General features: G+C 37.1%; 7 protein-coding genes across 7 annotated transcripts; 3 read left to right on the forward strand and 4 right to left on the reverse strand.

The window, feature by feature from the left end:
* Nucleotides 1-4568: 4568 nt before the first annotated feature.
* Nucleotides 4569-6617, forward strand: MELLADRAFT_117629 (uncharacterized protein; the record flags this gene model as incomplete). The annotated part of the gene is made up of 3 exons (XM_007414526.1): nt 4569-4935; nt 5015-5852; nt 5938-6617. The coding sequence occupies 3 exons, from the start codon at nt 4740-4742 to the stop codon at nt 6449-6451; spliced, it is 1548 nt and encodes a 515-aa protein (XP_007414588.1).
* A 91-nt stretch (nt 6618-6708) lies between these two features.
* MELLADRAFT_110423 (uncharacterized protein) lies at nt 6709-8264 on the reverse strand (the record flags this gene model as incomplete). Its single annotated transcript, XM_007414615.1, has 6 exons — nt 6709-6801; nt 6917-7002; nt 7119-7180; nt 7339-7646; nt 7765-7788; nt 8238-8264. 6 exons carry the CDS (start codon nt 8262-8264, stop codon nt 6709-6711), a joined length of 600 nt encoding a protein of 199 aa, XP_007414677.1.
* Nucleotides 8265-9649: 1385 nt separating this feature from the next.
* On the reverse strand, nt 9650-11139 carry MELLADRAFT_38759 (uncharacterized protein; the record flags this gene model as incomplete). Its single annotated transcript, XM_007414614.1, has 4 exons — nt 9650-10256; nt 10386-10528; nt 10621-10680; nt 10765-11139. The coding sequence occupies 4 exons, from the start codon at nt 11137-11139 to the stop codon at nt 9650-9652; spliced, it is 1185 nt and encodes a 394-aa protein (XP_007414676.1).
* Nucleotides 11140-14151: 3012 nt separating this feature from the next.
* On the reverse strand, nt 14152-16603 carry MELLADRAFT_22840 (uncharacterized protein; the record flags this gene model as incomplete). Its single annotated transcript, XM_007414613.1, has 11 exons — nt 14152-14470; nt 14539-14605; nt 14699-15004; nt 15101-15308; nt 15381-15481; nt 15553-15743; nt 15804-15833; nt 15914-16121; nt 16185-16304; nt 16386-16479; nt 16571-16603. Coding segments are annotated over 11 exons (1677 nt in total), but the record flags the coding sequence as incomplete, so codon positions are not given.
* A 760-nt stretch (nt 16604-17363) lies between these two features.
* On the forward strand, nt 17364-19535 carry MELLADRAFT_123527 (carboxylesterase; the record flags this gene model as incomplete). The annotated part of the gene is made up of 7 exons (XM_007414527.1): nt 17364-17599; nt 17679-17813; nt 17895-18088; nt 18190-18851; nt 18935-19086; nt 19181-19440; nt 19507-19535. 7 exons carry the CDS (start codon nt 17364-17366, stop codon nt 19533-19535), a joined length of 1668 nt encoding a protein of 555 aa, XP_007414589.1.
* Nucleotides 19536-20309: 774 nt separating this feature from the next.
* On the forward strand, nt 20310-21787 carry MELLADRAFT_110427 (uncharacterized protein; the record flags this gene model as incomplete). Its single annotated transcript, XM_007414528.1, has 4 exons — nt 20310-20477; nt 20645-20906; nt 21000-21245; nt 21321-21787. The coding sequence occupies 4 exons, from the start codon at nt 20310-20312 to the stop codon at nt 21785-21787; spliced, it is 1143 nt and encodes a 380-aa protein (XP_007414590.1).
* A 468-nt stretch (nt 21788-22255) lies between these two features.
* On the reverse strand, nt 22256-24284 carry MELLADRAFT_91641 (uncharacterized protein; the record flags this gene model as incomplete). The annotated part of the gene is made up of 9 exons (XM_007414612.1): nt 22256-22261; nt 22387-22621; nt 22718-22951; nt 23030-23179; nt 23248-23356; nt 23444-23576; nt 23684-23775; nt 23871-24133; nt 24211-24284. 9 exons carry the CDS (start codon nt 24282-24284, stop codon nt 22256-22258), a joined length of 1296 nt encoding a protein of 431 aa, XP_007414674.1.
* Nucleotides 24285-24402: the final 118 nt, after the last annotated feature.

A 24402-nucleotide genomic window follows, 5' to 3' on the forward strand; every position in this document is an offset into this window, starting at 1 on the left:
AATATGGACTACCTTACCACAATAGCAACATGTATACAAATAGCCTGGTCCGTCAGGTGGCTGCAAAGAATTCAAATCTCAGCCATCTAAGATAGGAATTTGATTTTTGAGAGAACATACTTACATCTGGGACTCCGTCTTTGTTAACTCCATGTTCAGGTTTGCCAAAATGATCGTATGGAGAGTTGTATTTGTGATCATTGGGCTGATTCCGCTTTTGCTTTCGAATTTGTTCATTTTCTTCATCCAAGTCTTGCGCCAAATCCACTATCGGTGGTCCCGATTGGTTCTAGAGGGTTTCAACCATTGAAAATGTCAGTAACAATCATTTAATGATCAAACAAATAACATACATACCACATGTTCAACCAAAGGTTGACTTTTCTGAGCCCTCAATTGGCGCGGAGGATTCACCAAGTTGGCTATCTTGACTTCCGAGACCGAGGCAGAGCGTTCTCGGATCCGGTTTGAGGTACCTTTGCTCTAATTAACAACATGCATAAGGTTCAGTATAAGAAGTGCAATAGAGATCAAGAGATTTGATTGAAGGTATCAAAACAAAAAGAAAGACTTACTTGGAATAACAACACCAAGGCACGACCTGGTTCACCCATCTCAAGACCTCCAGGTAGAGATGCTGAGCGCTCTCAACGGCGATGTACGTGTTCATCTCGCACATCTCTACCTAAACCTAAGTCGACTAGGCCACGGCGAGAGTCAGAAGAGGGGACTATCATACCTGGTACTTGTCTGGCTGGTGTGACTACGCGAGACGAGCGGTGAGGTTGGGTGGTAGGTACATCGTCGGTTTCATAGCCCAAAGATACAGATACGAAGGAAGTAATGGTCGGTTGCTTAGTAATAGACATGATCAGGTTGATTTTGTAGGACGACTAGTGTAATGAGGAAGAGGGTACGGTGTGGGTGATTGAGTTTGATTGAGTGGATTAAGAAAAATCACAATAGATCAACAAGTATAGGAGATTGATGAGATCAAAAGAGAGAGATAGACTTAAAAAACTACATACCTTTATATGATAAAGAAGCTAATTGGTCCACAATCACCAAATCCGAAGCTGCTTCTTGAAGAGGCTAAACAATATTGAGATTCCGTGGCACGGAAAAAATTCCATGGTGTTGAAAAAAAACTGAAAAGAAGATGTTTGCTGGGTGATCGAAATGATTTGAATGGTGAAAGGCGCCAAAATACAAGGTGTGGTTCGATTAGACGGAGATGGATTGGCGGCTTTACTTTGTGGTGGACAGGGTGAAAAGCCTGAGCGCTGTCTACAGGACAGTGTGGAGATCTTGGGGGCTGGACCCGTCAACAGAAAGCACAGCACCCCAATTTTGGGGTGCCTGAGTGTCAGCTAGAGACGCAACACCCCGGGGCCAAGCTGCCCGGCCAACAGAGCGGCAACACACCACGCTGCGCTCTGCGCTTTCCTCTGCGCTGCGAGCCAGATTTGATATGAGGGAGTAAGAATGTTCAATATTGATGAAAACAGGGTGGTGTGCTTCCCCCACTGCTCTAGTGAAGAAAATTGTAGATGGAAACTCAAATTCCTTGTGATAGCTGGTATCTTGGGTAAAAAAAGTGGGGGTCCAGCTCTTCTGATAACACATAAAACCAAAGTCCCTTATCTCAAAAGATAAACTTTGACCTATTTAACTTGATGCTACCTGTTCCAGTGTGACTGTGCTGATTACAGATAGTTTCAAAACATCTCTATCAATGCAAGATATGATTGTTACACATACTCAAAGATAAGATTGCAGAAGGTGACACAACAGTCTACCAGATTGCCTATATAAGTCTTTCTCCTTTACTCCTCAGTGAGCTTTGATCCATACAAAATAAATATATTTTCTATTTTCCAAATTTTGTATAAAACCTTTGATTATCTCCAAAGTTCCTTGCATTCAACAAAACCATACACAGATTACTTTTAGATATGCAGAGCTTCAAGCAAATCTATTCATACAATAAATTCATTGGAGTGATATTCGTCCTCCTCAGTCTATCATCTGATGGCTTTGGGGCCTTGTCTCCATCAGATGAGCTTCAACGCACATTAACAACATTTCAAGAGGGTAAGTGAGAGTTTAATCAAGTCCTTGTCTATAGCTGCTCAACTTATCCATCTTGATCATGCAAAACCCAGTTCCTATATCAAGAAACAAGATATATACCCATCATAATCTTGATGGATATTTCAAGGTTCCACCACCATTGACTATGGCAGATAGCACACAGAGATCTGCTATACAAGACTATACAGATAGTATTGCCAATCTTAGAAGAGCCCTTTCTGATACAGAGGACTTTAAAACCACCCTGGGATTCACAACTCAACAAGAATTAATTGATCACTTTAATCCTGACGCAATGGAAGCTTTGGCTCAATTAGACACTTGTTTTGAAAACTTGTGTAACTCTTTAGGACACAAAACATGGTTTGAATTACAAGTGAGAATGTTGAAGAAGTTGGCAGATAAGACATATCCAATTCATTAATATATTGTTGATGATCTGCTTTAAATGATGGGTTCTGGAGATAAAATAATGTCTATTTGTGATTTGTCTATATGTCACATTGATAGTATGATGTTCATGTTTTATACAGCAGAAGCTTGTTGCCCTCTGGCTTCCCTATTACTTTGTCCTCAAAATTCAATCCCTCAATTCTCAATCATCATGTTTACAACCATGTTATCTTTTGAAGGCCCTAGTACATACTTATGAATCACACTACAACTTTTCATGTAAAGTATTGTTGTGGTATTTATAGTCAGTTTGCTTTTGACTTTGGCTTCCCTATTTGTCTTATTTCTTTCAGACCCATCACATTCAAATCTGTGTATTCAAATCATCTGACATCTTTGGGTTGTGATAACATGGTTCAAATGGGCAGGGAACATCAAAGGAAATCCAAAGAATCAACAGTTGGATACATCAATTCCAATTTTTATTCTAACTATCATCCATAAATGATATCCAACTATCTGTTCTGGAAATCTACAGAAAGATCCACAGAAAGCTGATACTTTTATCCTATAATTACTTTCTCAAAATCTGTATGGGATCTCTCCTAACTTACCCAAGTTCTTCACCAGAGACTCTTTCCTTGCAAGCTGATCTGGTGTCTGGGGAGGAACCTGACCAGTATTAGTGATAGATTTGAAAGTTCAAGTTTGACAGTGAGACTTTTTCATCACTATCAAATCTTCCACTTTGTCACCATCAACCCCCTTGCCCAGTTTTATTGGAGCTACCTTCAACCATGCAGATCAAATCTACCTGTTCAAAATCTTTGTATCTCACTGTGAGATTGAGCATCTTCAAAAACCAAAAAGATTTTTTTTTTGAAATTTGAAAATTTACTTATGTTCAATAACTTTACTGTTGAAACAAAATTCACAAAAGACTTCCAAGCTGACCATCCAGTTTGTATTGAAATAGGACTACTATGTATTTGTTCCATAAGATTTGCTCAAAGATCAAAGTTGTTCATGTAATTGTTCTGAAGATTTTGGTCTCCTCAGAAAATCTGTTGTACTCAAACTACAAAAGATAGACAATTTGTATATGTACATAAACAGTGTTTTGGGTCTCTGCTTACCCAACAAAAGGAAGTGATGTAAGTTGACTCTGAGTTAACCCATACCATCTTAAGAAACCCAAAAACTATGAGAAATCTTAGCGTATGGGCTACCAGAGTTCTCTGCATTAACCCATACCAGCCAATTCATGGCTTATTGCAAAGACAAGAGTATCTCTTTGATTGCATATGATTAAAAAAGAGTGAAAGAGGTATGAGAAATGATCATTTGAGAGGAGTTAGAAAGGTATAACAAAAGGTTGGGCTGGAGTAGAGTTTGTGGACCAAGCTGCACTAAATTCACACAGACCTTGTCAAAGAAGCCCTCTCACACTGTGGAATCTTTGTATCTGAGGTGGTTGGGCACAACATCAGCTGACTCAGAAAAGCAATTATCTTGTTCTCAAAGTGATCTGGAGCATTAAGTCTAGTGTGGTTGTTGGATTTGAATTGAGATTCTGATGATGAATGTGGAACTGATGGAGTTGGAGAGCTTTGAAATGCTTTACTGATCTGACTCAAGACTCTATGATTTTTTTTCTGCAGGAAACTGGGTTGTTTTGTTCTTGATTTTTGCAAAAAAGCTATGGGATATGATAGAGTTATGAGTTTTGGGCCCATTTGCCATGCCCATATAAAAATATGGAGACAAAGACTATGGCTTAGGGTAGAGTATGGCTTATTGGGGATATGGGTTATTTCAGAGTCAACTGTAGTTGCAAGTGCCTCTGCAGGGCAGCCAGCTCGCAAAAGTTAAAAGATCACTGCAAGAGATTTCATAGGGCTGTGTTGAGTTCTTTCAAGTTCTGATTCTTGATGGGATTACATATGTAGGATGAGAATTCAAAAACATGAAGACTATGACATCATTGTTTGTAAGTAAATCGATTTGTCAAGATCTTGAACTGACAGGTCACAGCATGATTGATTGGTTATGAGTTTGGATGGAAAAAGTTTGAATGAGAAGAAGAATCAAGTTGACTGTTGGGGTTGAGCTCACACAGACACTCAATAACCAATTCGATGGGGTTAGATCAAATCAAAGTACTGACTCAAACAAACTATTTAACCAAGCTTTCTTTTCTTTACTTTCTTTCTTGTTCTTTTGCTTTCTTTCTTTGATTAAGTTTAAATTGAATGATGAATTATTTAAATAAATTACATCAAGCACTCTTATCAATCAACTCAACTCAACCTATTCTCATCAATAATCATCATCATCATCAGAAATCAAATCATTCAATCGGTACTGCAACTCCATTAGTAGGTCCATCTCGTCATCATCATCATCATCATCATCATGGTACCACTAAAAGAGCAAGTGTGGCTATCAGTTAAGTATCTTTCACTCTTATCATCTTCATCTTACCATCAAATCTAACCACCATCAATCGTTGAACTTTTAAAACTAGTTATTCGAATTAAACCTGATTCAAGTTCAACAACAACTACTTCATCATCATCAAGTTCACCTTCATCTTCAACTTCTTCAATCAATTCAACTCCAGATCAAAACCCATCACTAAACTTTATCCAACAAACCCAACTAAAACCTAATCTTTCAATCCCAATCCATCAATCAAATCCAACCCAAAACCTCACTTCAACTCTAAACGAATCCTTTTCAAACCCATGCCTTCAATCTTCATCAACACCAGAAATCTTATTCATCAAACGATCCAGCAGATCCAACGATCGTTGGTCATCACACCTAGCCTTTCCCGGTGGAAGAATGGAACCAGAAGATGAAGATACTCAGTTTTGTGCATTACGAGAGACGTTTGAAGAAGTAGGTATCGATTTAGCAGAAGAAGATTATCTTTTGATTGGTCAATTAGATGATCGAGAGATCACCACTTCATTAGGTAAACGATTACTAATGATCTTAAGTAGTTTTGTTTATCTTTACACAAAACCAAGTCAAGATGATCATGATCCTAAACTAGAAATCGATTCGGATGAAGTAGCTTCAGCTTATTGGGTTCCTATCGATCAACTCTTAGGTCATCAAGTTCGTTGGGGTGAAGTCGAAATCAATGTTTCTACTCGAATCTTACCTACCAAACATTCCTTCATCAAATCGATCTTAAGTGTTTTATTAGGAAACATGAAGTTTCCTTCAATCTTACTTAAAGACCATCCTTCAATTGTAGCTTCTTCTCCAAACTCACCTTCAAGAACTTACCATGAAACCTCAAAAAATCCAAAACCAGATCTTGACCTTTGGGGCATTACTCTTGGTATCACACTGTAATCTTCATTCAGATTCGATAAATCTTCATCCCTTTTTTCAAAACAAAATTTATCTCTGATCATATACTTCTTTGTCAAACAGTGATTTAATGTCATTCATTGCCGATCCTCAGTTTGCATCAACTGGACGACATCACCAAAAACCAATAAACCATCAATCATCCATCGCTACCTCCACTCCAATCCTTACACCAAACAGTACACCATCACTCTTCAGATCACCTTCGATCTCTCGTCTTGATCATCTAAACGCCCCACCCGATGAAATGACCATCTCAGCACCCAGCATCACCAGTATCTTCCCTAGATTCACTTATCCAGATGTGAACGCTCTGATCTGGCTCTTAGGCGGACGGTATCGAAATTTACTTCGTAGCTGGCAACCCGCTCACCAACGTCATCCTCGTTCTCGTTCTACCCTTGCCCTTACTGCATTCTACACGGCCGTACGGAAAGCTTTGATGGTAGCGGTCATCTTGAGGTTTTTAAGTTTGATCGGATTCTTGGTTTTCGTCTTTAAGCGTCTTTCAAGATCTCGGACTCGAGTTTGGATGATCGTTTCACGTTTATTAAAGTTAATCAAACCTATCAATTAATAATCTTTTTTTCATCAAACTCTTTGATCTCTTTATAATGAACATTTTTATCTTGAGCTTTCTTTAGTTTTGAAGGTTTTGTAAACAAAAACATGTGTGTATTTATGAATCTTTTGCTTTATTCTTACATCAATATTACCATAATAAAAAAAAATGATCAAACTTGATTGATTAGATCATAAAAAATTATAATTTACCGCCATCGAAAATGTTTTGGTTTTTACATCTATATATCGAAAAGAAAAAGAAGAGTGTTTTTATAAATGTTTACGAGCACTTAATTTAAGTTTTGTATCAAATTGATTTGAACGAATTGTTGAATTTAATTTATAGAAAGGTGATAATTGAATCTATGCAAGCAAAAAAAAAACCAACCGCGAAAAAGTCAATCAAATGTAAAATCTCTTGTAAATTATAAGAAAGAAAGAGAAAACAAGAAAACCGCTGGGGGTTTTTTTTGGTTACATTGACGATTAATTCCCAAACTTCTAGGAAAAAATGACGAATTCCATCATCATTTTTGATTTCGTGTAAAAGAATTAATCTGATACCTATTTGATTCCAAAACATCAAATTTCAAAAAACAAGTGAATTAATGAAAATGAAACTCAAAAGTGTAATTGAGAGAGAAGAGAGAGAAAAGAGAGAGAAAAAGAAAAAGACGAACCACCAGCTGGAACTAAAGCTGAAATTGACCATTGATGGAATTGATCTAAGTTCTTTAAATACCTATAAAAAATCAAAATCCAAAAATCCAAAAATCCAAAAATCCAATCCAAAAATCCAAAAATTCGAAATCCAAAATCCAAAAATTTAAAATGCAAAAAAAGTCAGTAAACCCTCCTTCCTTTCCTTCCAAAACAAGGGAAAAAAACTAGAATTTTTACATTGATTTAGAATTCCAAATCAAATGATTCAAATCATCTAAAGAAGCATTCACGATTAATTCTAAAACGTCTCGACCTTGATTCGAGTTTTTCTTAGAATAACTTAATGGATTTGATACTTCATTTCCTTTCAATTCCTTCAATTCTGATTCCTTTGATTCAGTTGTAGCAGTAGTAGTAGTTGTTGTGATAGTGTTTGGATTTAAATTTTCAAATAAAGAATAAATTAAATGGTTTTTTAGTTTAGATGGTGGTACGGATGAAGAAATTGAAGTTTTAGAAGTGATTAAATCGATTTGATAAATCGGCTTTTTGAAATCATAACATAAATACCGTTTTTGTATGATGCAATGGAATGGTGAAAATTAGTTTCTTTGCTTTTCTTTCTTTTTGGGTTGAGTGTTTGATTGAAATAAGTTTATTTACTTTATCATTTGGTCCTACGATTACCTACATCGAATAGAATTAGAATTAAAAGAATAAAGAAAATCCAAAGATTAGTATATGTTTTGATCAAGTTTCAGAATGATGATAAAAAGAAACCAAAGAGAAACTTAACAAAGTAATACGACATCTTTCTTTCTTTCCTTTATAACCCAAACCAAATCTTTCAAGTTATTCTAACCTTTTTTTCAATGTGTTTCGTTCTGTATCGTGATTTGTGGTGGTGGTGGTAACTGATGAGAATCCGTATCTCAATTTCTACACCAAAAGTCCGAGTCATATTTGATCGCGTCAGGTCCGAGTACCGAGATCATGGGAACACAAATTGATCGATTTCAACCTATCGACTTTATCAAGCATCAAGCTCTTGGTTCATAATCCTCATTCGCCATCCATTTCTCCATTTCATCCTCATCCATCATCTCAGGATTCACATCTTCAACTTCATCGCTTACCACATTCAAACTCCCCATCAAAAACATCCCGTTCCAAAACCATCCACCTCCGCGCCCCAATCAAGGCATACGAATCTATACAACAACCCAAAAAGGGTGTCCTTGCAAGCCTCTCTCCATAGAAGAGGCTCCCAGGATAGAGCAGTAGCGAGAGTCAGTTTCGATCCGACGACCTCTGGGTAGAACTCCGCTTAAACACGAATGTTGGAAGTGGATATGAGCCCAGCGCGCTACCAGCTGCGCCATCTCGCTGATGATTGTAAAGAATACAGTCTGATATTCAAAGGACTTGAAGCTATGAATCAAGTTTCCAAATCGTATGAAACTCATGAGATCAATGAATTCATTCTATATTTGATCCTACTTCTTTTTCCTTGATGAACTGGCTTGTCTGATTTTGATTACAAAAATTCCTCATCTTGGACTCAATTCTCATTGAAGAATTCTCCAAGCTTGAAAACATGAGATGGTTATGTTTTTTTTCTCAAGTTTATGTTTTTTTTGGAACCCATCAATTAACTTGACAAGGAAAATAACTTGAATTTGAACAAGTTATAAGAAATGTAATTTTCAATTGCATTGGACTAGGAGCGAGCTTCTAGAAAGGAGAATAGGTTACAGGTGCCATAGCGTGACATAGCGATGACGAACGTCCTTGGTAAGCCTTGCTCACAGCATATGATCACATTGCTGTGCTTCTTTACCTTCTCCGACAAAAGATTCTCTCTTGACTCTTTTTAAGACGCTCTTTACCATCCTGCTAATCACTTATAACTCGTGGTCCATCTTGAACTCCGTTGTTCCCACATTGTTTTCTCAGATTCAGATCATCTTCTAAATTCATCCATTAATAGTATCTATTTTATCGAGAATTTTTTCCTGTATTCGATTCAGAATTTTCTTTCCCTCCCACCTCTCCCTTTTATAGATTCTTTTTTAGGCCGCCCCATAGCGGACCTTTTTGGATGCTTCTCGAGTTTTGCATTATGTACTTAAACTATTCTACATAGTCCTTTATTACATTCTGCAACTAGGGCTCTTGCCCCGATTCAAGCTAAACCCACTATCGTGAGTATAGCTCGAGTCAGCTCAAGCACTAAAACCTATTCTATGAAAGTGAAAATGAGTATGCAACATCAAGGATAGAATCAGGTCCTAGTAAACATCTAAACCAAGCTGATATATGAATGGGGATGAGTGAAGTGAGAATTACAATTTTGATTTATATATGCGTGTATAAGAAAATGAAAGTCAACAAGCATTTTGATAAAAAAAAGAACGAGATATGTTTTCTTCTGAATAAGAACTGATGATGAAAAGTAAAAGTTAAACGTAGTATATAAATTATAAAACATTTCAATCAAAATGAAAAAAAGAAAGAAACTTCAATAAATTTAAATTTTTTAATGAATCTAAATCGAACGATCAACAATTTCTTTATCAAAGCTTTCCAAAGCCATATACTCAACAGAAGATTGATGATCCAAAGAATCACTACTAGAACTTGAACGATCAAAAAGATTTATAAGTAAATTCACAAAGAAATAAATCAAAGTAGAAAGACAGATTTGAATTAAAGTATAAGTAGAATGATCGATTTGTTTAACTAAAACCATTCGAAGTTGTTGATCAGTTGAAGATAAATACATGATACCTGAATTCAATAAAAGGAATGGAGTCAAATGAAGTCTAGAAAATTTAATACTTGAAGTAGAACTAGAATTCAGATTGATTTGATCATCAAAAAGATAAACATCTAATAATTTACTAAGTCCAGCTGCCATTAATGTATAACCAAAGACACCATGTACCAGATCAGAATAAGGTGATGATTGTTGATGTAAACTTATGGTCCAACCTGTGATGATAATCATCAATCCAGGTATGATCGAACGACGTTTACCTCTAGAAAGGTATATTCCAAGTGATCCAGTGACGAACCAAAAGATCCCAAGTACTGTATTTTGAGTATCTCGATGTGACCAAACCTGACCACCAGTGAAAAATAAACCATGTTCACTGTTTTTTTCGAAAAAAAAAATCAAGAATCATCAAAAGTCAGTCAAACTTCACGCGTCTTGATGGATAATCAAGTCAAGCTAGCAAAAAAAAAAGAATCTATGATCTTGGAATATAAATCAAACATACGTAAAAGTTTTAACCAAACCCCAAGCTGTAAGTACACAAGAATCTAGAAATTCTTGACTATATCCACAACGTGAGAGCCAAGGTTGACCGAAATGAATCATGAGAAGCAAAAAGATTCCATGAAAGACGAAAGCAGATCCTACCTGATAGTAAGTATAAAGTCAAGTGAGTTGAATAAGTATTGATCAGAATCAGAAAGATAAAAATCGAAGATCATGAATACCATGAAACTTACAAGCATGTGAGAAACACATTGGCCAGTATGAGTGCCAAAGCAGATTCGAAGTCCAGTAATCTAATTTCCCATAATCTAGATCAGCCTAGAGAAAGTGATTTCAAAAAACTTACGACAAGAAAAGAAATATGATGATAAACTTACTCCACCTAGTAAGAGTTGAGTCCAACTAATGATTGGAAAACAAGAACCAAGATAAAAATGAAACCTTTGAATAAAGTAACGAATTCGAGAAGTTTGATAAAGATGTAATTTAAGGAAAATCCCAAATCCGACTTGAAAGATCAAGTACCAGATTAAAAGATATCCAAAAACAGAATGAGCATGAGAAGGATGAGGTGGTTTTCCAAGATGAGCATATGAAGGTAAAAGGAAACCAGGAATCGTTAAAACTGTTCCGAGGATTTGACAAGGAACATGATATCGAGACTTTTTTAATCCTAAAACTACTCCAAGTGGAAAGATGAAAGCCCAAGTGATCGATTGAAAGACTACGTGGAATTGAAGACTGAGAGACATTGACTGGAGAGATCAATGTGAATCAAATCAGCACCCTTAATACTACTACTAGTCAAATGATAATAGAGCTTAATGGTCACAGGATATGTAAAAGGTAATACTAACCTTGTCATTCACAACATTCATTGGGTCTTCGTAAGTGAAGTCATCGTCATGGTTGTGAGCGATAGTGTAAGAAAGCCAGCTTGCAATCAAAACCAATTGCCATCTGAGGACATGATTCCGCAAGATTGTATTGAAAACCATTGAGTCAAGACCTTTTTCGATGATGAATTTGTGACTTGCTCGCTTGAGATGAACTGAGAGTGGTCACTTGGTCAGAGGAGGAGGAGTTGAGAGCGGTTCCAAAAGAAATCCAAATCAAACATCCCTTTATACAAGATATGATGATATTGCAAATTGTAGCCCGTGAGAACTTTCATTCAAATCAATTGAGCAACTCTCCTGGACCGCAGTGAGCCATCTTGTTAAGTCAGACCTCCAGCATTGCACATCCTTCTTGCAACAGGGACTCTTCTGTCAAGTTGATCCTCTTGGCCACATCCGGCGTGCGGAGGACCTGAGGTTGTGGACGGCTCGAATCAATTTCAGTCACATCTTTAGTAGGCCCAAACTCACGCGTGGAGCAATGTGATGACAGATTATTTGACCGTGTATTTATCTTGGACCAAGATAATTGGTGTACGGGTGTCGCTCCCTGAGGTGGCGAGCAGATATTAAAGTGGCGCTATTTCGTCACAGAAAGGGCACAAGAGAACTGGTACATGTTAAGTATAGAGGTGTCTTTTCATTATGCTTTGAAGCTGATGACATCCAAGAAGCAAAAGGTCAAATAACAAACAACTGGCTATAGCCTATGGATGAGATATAAAGTACATATAAATTTCAAACGAATTCAAATGAAATGTTACCAACACAAACGAACCGTTTCCTTCTCGCAAGTCACTCTCAAGAGAAAAAACTCATCAAGAACGGCAGATACGGTGGTAAGAAAAAAAATCAATCTTAACCCTCTTAAAAATTAATTCAATTTTAAAAAATTAAATGTAATCGAACCAAGTTATACGTTGTTTTTTGAATTTGGTAAATAAATCTGTATAAAGATTGATTTTCCAATAAACCAACGATCTTGGTTCAAGAGGGTTGTGATTGAAAAATAGACAGAGAGCGACAAAAGGTTGGGATTTTATAGACGACAGTCTAGGTCAGAAACGATATTTATCATCACCAAAACCCTAACCCAACCACTTCCGAAAATCCCAGAGCTTTGGGGGAAAAGTATTCCAGGGAATCTACCAGCGTCGACTTGATCAATGCCCAGTCTGCTAGTCAAAGATGTGTATCTATGAGACCTCCCAAAGGAATCATAAAACTCTTTGGTGTAGCAAAGTGGTTCACCACTTAAATTACCCAACTACTCGGCGATCCGATAAAAGACCTTCCCAAACTCCCCTTGATCAAGTTTTGATCTGTTTTGAGTGATTGAATGTTCTTGTATCTCAGAACAGTCTACTCTGGCAGCTGACTGCATAACGATAACACTGAAAACATCCAGATTGTATTAAAGTGTTGAATTACATATGATTTTACATTTCCAAAACAAACTCATCAGAGAAAATCAATGATTAGACAAAAGAAAGTAAGAAGTTATAAAACTTGAAGTGAAAGGAAAAACCACTCAAACCAAACCAAGACCGATCTCTAGAATATTTAAACTCCAATCAAAACCCAATAACCTTCATTGAAATTAATGTAAACCAGTAGTAGTAGCAATCATGACCACTTCTTCATAAAGTTGTAAACTTCTATGATCAACTTTAATGGATTGATTCGAATCAAAAGTCGAAAAAAGTGAAACTGATCTTTCATAAATCTTTAAATCAGCTTCATAAATATCATCTAAACTTGAACTTGAATGTAAACAAAGTTGATCGAATTGATGTAAATATCTTCAAGGATCCAGTTACATAGTACAAAATCATAAATGTCAACTTTTTGACGAAATTCACGAGATGTCTGATCATCGTTAAAAGAAAGCTTTGGATCATGCTACTTACGAATGGTATTCTTCCTCCTCATCAAAGTCAACTGAAGGTTTGAGTAGTTTAGTGGTCACAACTTCAATTTCAGTAGACTCTTTACCATCTAGTAGATTATTATCATCCCCTTCAAACCTCGTTGATAAGTCATGAATAATCCCATCCGCATTTGATTGATGGTTTCGATGTTTTGTATGATGATCTCCAATACTAGGAAATCTTGTATCAGGTCTAGCAGGCGATTCACTCTTGTGAGCACTAAAACTCGATTTCAATGTTGAATTTGATCTGGTTTTCAACCATCGTCTAACCCCTCCAGACACACCCACACCATGAGGCGTTCTTTCGGCCGAGTGTCTATGATATGATCATAGAAAATGTTAGTATAGCGCCTCAGCCAACAGCGTGGAAGTCAAAGTATCACCTTGGCATTCTTTCTGCAATCTCGTTGATGCCACGCCGACGCTTGAAAGGTGACAAGATCTCCTCTTTAGCCTGTTCAGACGAATAAACAAGTCTTTTAGGCAGTATAGCAGAGTTAGTTGATGACCTGACTCGCGGAATGACTGTCAAGACGTTCGACTTACCCTTTGGGCGCAAACATATCACTGCTGTTCATCTTTCTACCAAGATGGTTCTCAGTACTGGTCCAAAGCCAGGGTCTATAATAACGAATATAATAATCATCATTCCCACGCTTCTTCATGACCTCGTCCAACATCTTCTGTAATTCGTCTGGATCTGTCGAAGGCCGACGTAAATGATCTTGATGAAACCATTTGACATATGAACGTTTATAGCGTCTTAGATTACTGAGCATCATAGACATCCTAGCCCGATTTTCCTTTTCTGACATCTCCGCGGTGGGGGTTTGGGCAGCTGCGCCGGTCGAGTCACTCAAGGGTGGTAAGTTCAAAGTAGAAGAGCTTGAGATAGATGCAATGGGTGTTAGAGAGACAGCAGGTGACTCGATTCCAAGGAATAAATTGATGGCGGCTTGTTTATCTGCATCGGCAAAACTGTTGGCATAGAACCGTTTGAGGCCTTCGAGAGTATCACGAGCATGACTTTTGTATTGATTCCCGGTTTTTCGATAAGTCTGAAGAGTGTTGACTAGATGTGAACCTCCGTATTGTAAAGCAATGGTGTCACCGAGATCATGATACATATTGGTCAAGATATCAACCGCGTCTGAATCATATGGCGTCACACGAGATTTGATGATCCCCAAAGCATGCAGTTGATGAGCGAGAGCTGCTTTCCCGACTACGAATTGAGCAGCGTTGGTCCGACTGATCACGTGGAACGACAGAGGTATCAGAAACGCAGAACAAAACCATGGTGGGCCTCTGAAACTCACTCGATGCAATCAATACAATTCGTTCGACATACTCCGCATTGTAATGCAGGGCCAGCTCGATGAACCACTGGTTGAGTTTCTCCACTTTCATCAGGCTCGCCATCGTCGTTGTAGATGGGTTCTTGTTTTTCAAGTATCTTTGAGCTTGGTTCAGACCCACTATGAAAAAACTTTGTTCTATTGATCACTTCTTCAGCAACCCCACCCAAAAAGCTAATCACATCAACTTGTCTTGATCTTTGAGCCGCACTCATATCAAACCCAACATAATGCAAAATATCTTGTTCAGGCAAAGAATGGCTAAGGAAATCGATGCACTGCACAAATTCAGGTAAAAGTTTAGATTCCCTTGGTTGTCGTTCTTTCTGTTTGATCAAATTCAGGACAACGACTGAAGGACCGTAACGGGCGAAGAGATCATCGAAGTGACGCGCAGCACCCGTGAAATAAGGATCGATGACAGAAACTAGTCGAGTATCAAATGCACCTTACTTAGTCAAAACAAGACCTGGTAGCGATCCTTTTAATGTTTTATTCAGAATCCATCACACGAATAACTCACATTCAATCGGAGGCTTAGCTTTGGTGAGTGTAGTATCCTGATTCCATAAAAGGGGAATACTACCTCGCAATTGAACGTAGCTTGTGTAACGTGGATTAGGCTTTCGAGCATGAAAGTCGCCGCGTCGTTCCGGGTCAGGGATGTGAAGAGCGGTGGTCAGGGCATCACACACGATTTGCTCAATCTCAACCTCGTTGGCGACGTAACCCTGAAGAGTGGATGGTCAGAGTGGATCAGCCATTGCGGTGAAATGGTTAGACGACTAGCAAGGTGAACTCACATCCTCACTTACGCCCCTTTTCAAAAACCGAGCACCAGCAAAATGGCGCGATCTACGGGCAATCACAGCTACATATACTGTACGTCCAAAGACATTTAATTCTACGCCAAATCAAAAAAAAGAGTTCAGCACTCATCTATTTTACCACATAATAGAAACAGCCGGTCTTAACTTGACTGATCCACAAATCCATAGATAAGAGGAAGAACCCAAGGGCTACCACCCTCCCGATCAATAGTGTTCCCGAAAGCCGACAAGAGTAAATAATGATTCCAAAAGAATTTGTCATGGAATCCCCAAGCCACTCGGCGTGGATCAAAACCAAAGGCTCTGGAAGATGAACTGCCTTCTTCAGGATCGGTTCTGATAGGAGAAAAGGCCCCAAGTGATGCTGAATAAGATGTAGGATGGGTGAAATAAGACTGAAGAGTGTTGGTCAAGTCATATGAATAACTAACCGTTGACAGCAACAGAAAAAAACACATCAAATTTGACTCTGATCTTGTCTAAGATGATGGTAAAGTGATCCTTACCTGAAATAAAAGTTTTTACTCAAATCTACACTTCTGAATGCAGCCATCAGTCGGGCTTCTTCTGCTTGAGTGTTTTTGGGAACTTTTCCTGTCACAGGCGTTAACTGAGTTTCCTCACTATGATAAACATAGTGACCTCCAATCATTGCTACAGGCACTCGAGTCTTGATAGTGACGAGATAGTAGGGACCGGTAAACTTGATAAAGCCTGTGATTTGTGAGACAGAGTCAGTCAAAAAGCTCATGATGATCGATACACGATTTGGCCGACCTACAATGCCCCAAAATGTATCGATAGGACGAGTGAGACCACCAGATGCGGCATTTCCCAACGTAAGTTGTTCTATTAATGCTCTAAGCTGAGAGGCAGTGTAGATAGTGGCATCCTCGGCTTAGATTACCCAATCAAATCAAATTGGATCATGACGATCAGAACACTTTCTAGAATGAGTTTTAAGAAATATGAATTTACTGATCACCAGTTTATCATCTTCATCCAAATTCTTATCAATCTTCAAGACTCGATTAGTGACTCCAGGTTGATCAGATCCAGTGATGTAAAATCTCTAAAAAACACAATATTCAAATGGATTGAAAGGTAGTCTTGAGCGTTCGTGATGACCGAATTGGATGATCACAAGTGGAATTGAGCATCACCCTTCGTGTCTCATATAGAGAGAATCGTTCCAATGGACCTGGATGTAGACAGGAGGAAGGACAATCTCCAAGTGATGACTTTTGACATGTTGGATTTGTGTTCAAGCTGGCTCTGGTGCCAGTGAACATGATTGAGAAGAAATGCTGATGAAGTGGATCCAAGTTGAAAGTGAGGATCTTCAAACCAAAATTCAAAATGCATCCCTATGTACATATACCATCAAACCCCATAATTGGATTTACATCATGGCTTTAAAGCGGTCTTCACCATACAGATTTGTAATCAAGATGCACATCCTGATCTGCAGCTGCTGACTGACTGACTGGTACGATTGATGATGTTGATGATGATGATGATGAGTATGAGGATCGTTAGATGTTGGGGAATGTGTATATAAAGGGGTCTAAGCTTCCTTTAACTTCTTGGCTTTCCATCCAACGCGTAAGACTCGATTACCTGAAAAAGAAAACAACCAATCTATTATCTTACAGCGGTTTAGAGAATCCTTCAAGTGAGGAAAGTGCTGGAGTATAAAGCTTTCGGATCTTTAAAGAGATATATATCCTCACCTCTTTGAGTAGGCTCGCTGATCTCCTATTTTGACTCAAAAACCTTCTTGATATTTCTATCTTCCAAGAAAATTGATCGTTTGATGACTTGTGTGCTAAAGAAACACCATCTTGATAAACACGATTGAAATTCTCATCTTCAAATAACGTTCACGTTCTTAGCTTCCAAATCCCATCAACCCACCCCCGCCCCCCAAAAAAATATATATCATAGCAGCTGGATATGCTTTTTAATTTCGTATATCACATCTTTATCTTTACAAGTATTTTTTATAATATCTTACCTATCAATACAAAACCAGAACCGATTACCAAATTATTAACTTTACCAGAAGGCATCATCCGTGGAGTCCAAACACAAATCACAGGAGTGTTTAGGTATACCATACCATATGCTAGACCTCCAGTAAGTTCGCTAAGATGGAACGATCCGGTTCCACCTTTGAAATGGAGTGGAATGTGAGTCATATTGTGTAGAGACTTCTTTCCCATCTTTTCTTATCCTGAGTCTAATTTTTTGCTGTCTTGTTTTTTCTAGTCGATCTGGTATAGAACTACCTTCGGCCTGTCCACAAAGTCTTACCAACGGATTTGTCATCACCAATGAGGATTGTTTATACTTATCTGTTTATGTGCCTGATAAGATTTTCAAAGGAATGCCAATCTTTGTATGGTAAGTGATCCGATCTAAAATGATTCTAGTCAATACTTCATCAGATAATATGAATAAAACTTATACGGAATTGATTTGTAGGGTTCATGGAGGATCCCTACTCCAAGGAGGTGCCTCGGGATATGGACTTGATGGATCATCTTTAGCAGCCAAATCAGGCATGATCGTCATTGTAGTACAATACCGTCTTGGTTTATTAGGATTTCTTAGAACTCCATCAATTCGTAAAACCTTGAGTGGAAACTACGGTTTAAAAGACCTTATAATGGCTCTAAGTAAGTAAATAAATGATGACCTTAATTTTTGTACAAGTAAGATTTATTTGGGGGAAAAAAATAATTTCGAATTACATACTTACTACATCTTGATCTTCCAGAATACATTCGAAAAAATGCTGCATATCTCGGTGGTGATCAAAATAGGATCACTCTTGCTGGTCAATCAAGTGGAGCATCTTTAATCAAAACATTATTAACAGTAAAATCGGCTAGCGATCTTTTTCAACGTGCTATCTTACATTCATGTCCATTAAATTATGGTGATCATTCGATTCGAACATCTGAACTGATAGGTTCAGTCGCACTTTCAATCTTGAAACCACCGGGGCAAGACCTACGAAGAGTATCTGTGTCTGACATCCTCGCAGCCCAAAACTCAATGCAAGATAACCTTCCTAGTCGTTTACCTGGTATTGCAAATGACGAGCCATTCAGACCGGTGATAGATGGCTCACTAGTCACATCAGATTTCATAAACGCCATCAATATACCTTCTTTTAATTTATTTGGTAACGAACGTCAAATCATCTTTACCACAGTGAAAGATGAAGCTGGACCTACGGTAGCTGAAAGTTTTGAAGTCAATACGCCTTCTGTTGAATTTGAACCTGCTTTGAATGCTTCGATAGCTTCACCTGATCAAGAACGTATCAAGTTTATCACTTCTTCTAAAGTGTATTCAAATGAACTTAATAATTTGATTAATAGAGGTGTCTCTGATGCTACCAGAGAAGAATTGACAGTCTTTGGAACGGATTATGTACGTTTTGAAGCTGAAGACCTGAATCAATATCTCAAGAATGGTAGCTGATTTTGTTTTACATGGCTTTGAATTTTTATCAGATTTGGAGATGTGCTAATCAACAAGTGGCAGTTAATTTGACGACCAATAGTATAAGTTTGATGAACAAACAAAAGATATGGATTGCAGAATTTAATATTGGGATTCCATATAATTCGACTATCAACATCAAATACTGTCGATCAAAAGTTTGGTATGTGTTTTTTTTTCATCATCATCAATTCTATAACTTTCAAAATCCCAACTAACGGTGCTGAACTTATCTTGAACATTTGAGTAAACCAAAGTCACGAAGATGATATCTTATCAGTTTTTGGTCTACCAGCTGATCGTACCCCTAACGAAATCAGCACACGTTTGATTAACGAGATCCAAGCACGTTGGGCTGCTTTTGCAAGCTTTGGAAATCCAAATACCCTTCGCTTAACACCTTGGTATCCAGTTGAAGGTCGAAATCAACTCAATTTACTTAGGATCGATCGAAAAAGTACTATCTCTGTTGCACAGCAGAGACCTCGTGCTTGTGATGAACTCTGGGGAGTCAAGGGTGAGTTTATCACATCCTTCAAATCCACTGGCTCGGTGAAATCTAATACTATTTTTCTTTTTATAGCTCGGTTTGATGCTCAGATATATTCTTAGAGAACCGCATGCAATGTTTGTAGGAAGCTCTCTTTATTATTAACGAGAAAGAAAATGATCAAAATCGGACCACCTCAGGCTTTTGTTGAATTAGCTTACCAGAATTAACGATGATTGTAAAGGTTCTATAAACATAGAGGCCAAAGATATGGCTTGAATTGAGAACCTACAAAATGGTTTTTGTTATGATGTTGGATTTCACGCCGGTCAATGAAACTTGAATGTATCCCACTAGATCTTCCACGTGACAGTGTAACAGAGAAGGCCACATCTGATTTTGCAATCTATTTCTGATGAAATAAAATCTTTATTCTCAAAGAGAGAAAAGAGATGAAATGTCCTAAAGTCTAAAGATGATGAGCTTTATGTTGACTGCTGAAATTCACATATAATTGTTTGCCTTCAGCTTGAAAAATTGAGAACTTCCTGTTGGATTCAGAAAGTGTCGAGATAGAGGTCAAAGAGCAAGGATGTGAGTTTTGATTTAGGATTGCTACTTGATCCATGGAAGATTGAGAGTGGTGATTATCAACACGCATCATGCTTGAGGACCAAGATATTTTTGGCTGAAGCTGTTCTGATTAGGAGTTGTGAGATAGAAGCTTCAGGGTCTTCCCTTTTCTATATGTAAATTGGAATTCATGGGCTGTGTATGTTTATATTGAGTGTTACAGAGATATTCCAGATTTCAAGCGATCACCTCAGTCGAACAAATCAAATCAAATCAACCACTATCACTACCACTATATCAAGAACTATATCACCATCACTATCATGCCATCTTCAACTTCAAGAACTTTGGAATTCAAAGAAATACTTCAACAACACAAAAAAAATCAAAATCTATCTAAACCCATCAATCCTAAATCACCCATTTCAAAGACAAAACCTCCATCAAACTTATCAGAAACTCAAACCTGGTCAAAAGAAGCAAAGGTTGTTGTGAGTCACTTAGGTGAAGCTTTTATTTAAAATCAAACCTACAATTCTACTCTTCAAGAACTTTTATATTTCAAAAAACATCAAGAGAAGAACATCGAGGTTGAGGTCTATCATGAAACTGATTTGATTTGCTTTTGTTTTTCGTCTGGATCGATCATAATCTTTAGAACCATAACATTCAAGACTTACTCGAGTTTCTAAAAACGATCAAACGAGCTTATCTAGATCCTACTCCATCTAGATCATCTACTACTCATCATAATTCAACTAAACCTTTAGAAAGACAAGTTGAAATCAAAAGAGGTTTTCAAGGGTTTTCACAAGTCAGATGGTTTAGTGAACAAGAAAAAGATGAAATTGATGTACTTGTTGGTGTAGGATTAAAGAAATCTATTCAAGGAGTTAGAGCACTTGAAGCAGCTGAAAATTGTGAGTAAACTTTACTATTCCTTACCAAAAAACAAAACAACGAAATCTCTTTTGATTGTCTTACAAGTGTGTAAATTGATCTTTGATATCTAGCTAGAAAATCTCAACATTCAAATCAAACTTCAACATCGATTTCACGATTTTTAAATTTACCTTTATTAATTTCATCAGATCTGAATTTCGAACAAATCAGTTTACATCGAGCTTCGATTCTTTGGTATTTAAATGATCGATTAACCAAACTTAGTCAACTGATTAAAGATCAACAAGAAACCCGAGCCGAAAAGAAACGACAAAAGTTATCAAATGGTGGTTTAGCCGGTATGGCCAGTGTCAAAGGTTACTCTTTCTTTCCTCTCTCGCTCTTAACCAAACTCAGTCTAAGATATTCTTGTTTTTTTTTGGTAAATTTAGATCTTTCACGCACAATGATCGGATCAGAAAGAATGATCTCAACATCAGATCAAGTGAAGATCCCATCAGTCTTTAAACCTTCTCAATCCACTTCATGGTCAGAAGACCCACTTGAATCCAAACCGATTGAAGAAATCTTAACCTCAACACAACTACATCAATTCGATTCCGAATCATCAGCTTTATTAAGAATGACCGAAACCACTCTAACTTCAATCAAACAAACCGAATCTTCTTTATTAGAAATCTCGAATCTACAATCTGAATTAGTCTTACATTTAACTCATCAAACCGAATTGATCGATACACTTTGGGATGATTCTTTGGTTTCAACTGGGAAGGTTTCAGAAGGCAATCTACAACTTTTGAAAGCTAAAGAAAATAATCGTGAAAGTAGGATTTGGTTACTTTGTTTTTTGTTAGGAGCTAGTTTTGCTTTATTGTTTGTAGATTATATTGCTCCTTGAAGAGCCTTTTCAATCAAGGATTTTAAATATTATATACTCTTCATCTTGATTGTATTACTTTGATTCCTGTACTCTTGAACAGTTTGAATTAACTGACTTCAAATCAATTTTTAAGTGGTGGTGAAAAGTTCCTCTTTTGGGCGAGTTTTGAGATAACCATTAGTCGGAAAGATAAATGAACCAAAACAGGTGTCAATCAAGAAGAAAAGAAACTTGAAAAAAATGCTCAAACAACACCAAAAGTCAAAAAAAAGAGAAAAAGTTGAAGAAAAAAAATCAGAGATGCTGAAAAAGATTTCAAATAAGTGAGAGGTTTTTTTATACACTAAAAGATTACAACTTTTCACAAAACATAATAATAGAATTTAGGTTTTGGTTTTTACACAAAAAACACACGTTGGATTATCATTCATCATCCTACCAAATTCCAATGACCTTGATTTTACTTTATACTTTTCCAGAGTTTCATCAACACTAAAAACCAAACCACAAAAAAAAGGAAGAATCAAATCATGAGTATCACAAGATCCAAATCAATTCAAAAGATTCAAATCAATTCAAAAAGCCATCATAAAAGCGAGAAAAACCAAAAACTCAACTCGAACTTGATAAGTTCCATTAGCCTTTGTAAGATATCTAACCCATTTGACGGAATTATAATTTGATTTTTCAAAAACCTTTAAAAACCTAACTAACAAACCCGAAGAAGTATACATTAAAACTTGAAAATCTAAATTGATTGGAGGTCTTGACCAAGTCTTTCGATGAGTGGTGGCAGATAAAGTTGCTTCGGCTGTTAAGGTTGCATCTGCTTGACCTTGCATTCTTGGGATCCTATCAAACCAACAAAATCAACCATGAAATCATTAGGTTTTTTTTTCGGTTTTGGGTGTTGGGATGGTGAAAGATTAAGCGGGTTTTGTGACTTACTTCCATATAATTAAATTATCAGCTGGAACATATTTCGCTTTACCGATTTGAACTTTACAGTCTACTTTAGTGGTATTCAAAGGCGTTGGAATCTTCACCACCACATTATTAGCATTTAATTTAGAATTGAAATTAGCTTTAAGATGAACAGTATAATCTACAGAAGATTTTCCGATTTCTTCAATAATAGGTTGAACTCTAAACGGTAATTGAACATTAGTAGTAGATCGATATCTATCAATCCATCAAAGAAATCAGCTCAGGATTTAAGATGGGTGTGATGAAGGAGATATGAAAAATGGAAAGTCTTACCTCATTAACTCAAACTCTCCATCAGGTGGAATAAAACTAATCGTTCGATCTGAATCAAACTTGCCTAGTTTAACACATTGATGGAATTGACAATCGTCTAACTCTACTGAACTATCATCATGACTTGCACCAATCGATTTGGTTCGATCACTAAAGAAATTCGACTTTATCAGTTCTCTAACTGATCAAGAAGGATCGTCTTATTCCTGATCACCTACGTGTTCTCAAGTACCAATTTATCATTCAAACCAAACTTGCATTCTGGTGCACCTGATAGATAAGCTCGCATTAGAATCTGACCATCAATATCCGACCGAAGAACGCTTCCTAAGACCCAACCGAATACAACATCAACTTCATCCATCAATTTCGTCACGAAAGAAACCGGTGAATGAAACTAAAAGGAACACTAACCTTTAGCAGACATGATCAAATTCACTGTTTCAATCACATCCACAAAGGCTTCATTCTTTCGATACTTAACATCATGTCTTCGCCAAGACGTAGCACCAGTAGCTTGGATGGTGATCTTGGATGAATCTTCTCGCTTTTTTTGATTTGTGAATTGAATTAAAGAACAATTCAAGTCAGCTTTCTAGTGTGATTGTATTTGTTTGTGTGTATGATAAGAGAGATGGTTAGAAGATGACAAACAACAGCTTGTTCAGATTTAACACCTTCTGTAGTAATATACATCTTTAAGGTATCGATTTCACTATTCTGAGGGTACCCAAAATCAAGTATCTCTACATGAAAAACAAAACCCCCAAACCAATCAATCATGATAACCCTTTAATGATATATTTAAAACTCGATTTTTTTTTTTTCCCCGGACACTTACCATCAAGTAATTCATAAATCAAAACAAAATTATTCTTAACTGATTCTTCATCCATCTTACCAAAATAACTACGAGTTAAATTAATCAATCGATAAAGAAATTCAAACACGATTGCTGCATTCGCATTTGATTTCGTTACGGCTGCTAAGTATAAGTTTTGATGTCTGACATGAAAGAATGAGGTTGAACCTAAGGTTATGATTGGAGATCGAACGTCTGGGTTTGAGATTACATGGATTCGAAAGATATCGGCGATTGAACGTCTGAAAAAAAAAAAGAAATTTCATTCGGTTTGCATGAGTGATGTGAGAGTTTGTTGGATGAGGGTGAGATGACTTACTTTATATCTGGACGATATAACCTACTGATTAAGACTTCACCTTTGAGATTAAGTATGAATAAAGCTGAGATCATCTTGAAGTGAATTGAAAGTTGATGTTTGAAAGAATCGAATCAAGAGAAGAGTGCAACTTTCAAGCTAAGCTTACACTCGAAATTCTGGATGTAAGTTCTTATCACTAAAATTTAATCA

Source organism: Melampsora larici-populina, assembly GCF_000204055.1.
Source record: "Melampsora larici-populina 98AG31 unplaced genomic scaffold MELLAscaffold_44, whole genome shotgun sequence".
Classification (NCBI taxonomy): domain Eukaryota; kingdom Fungi; phylum Basidiomycota; class Pucciniomycetes; order Pucciniales; family Melampsoraceae; genus Melampsora; species Melampsora laricis-populina.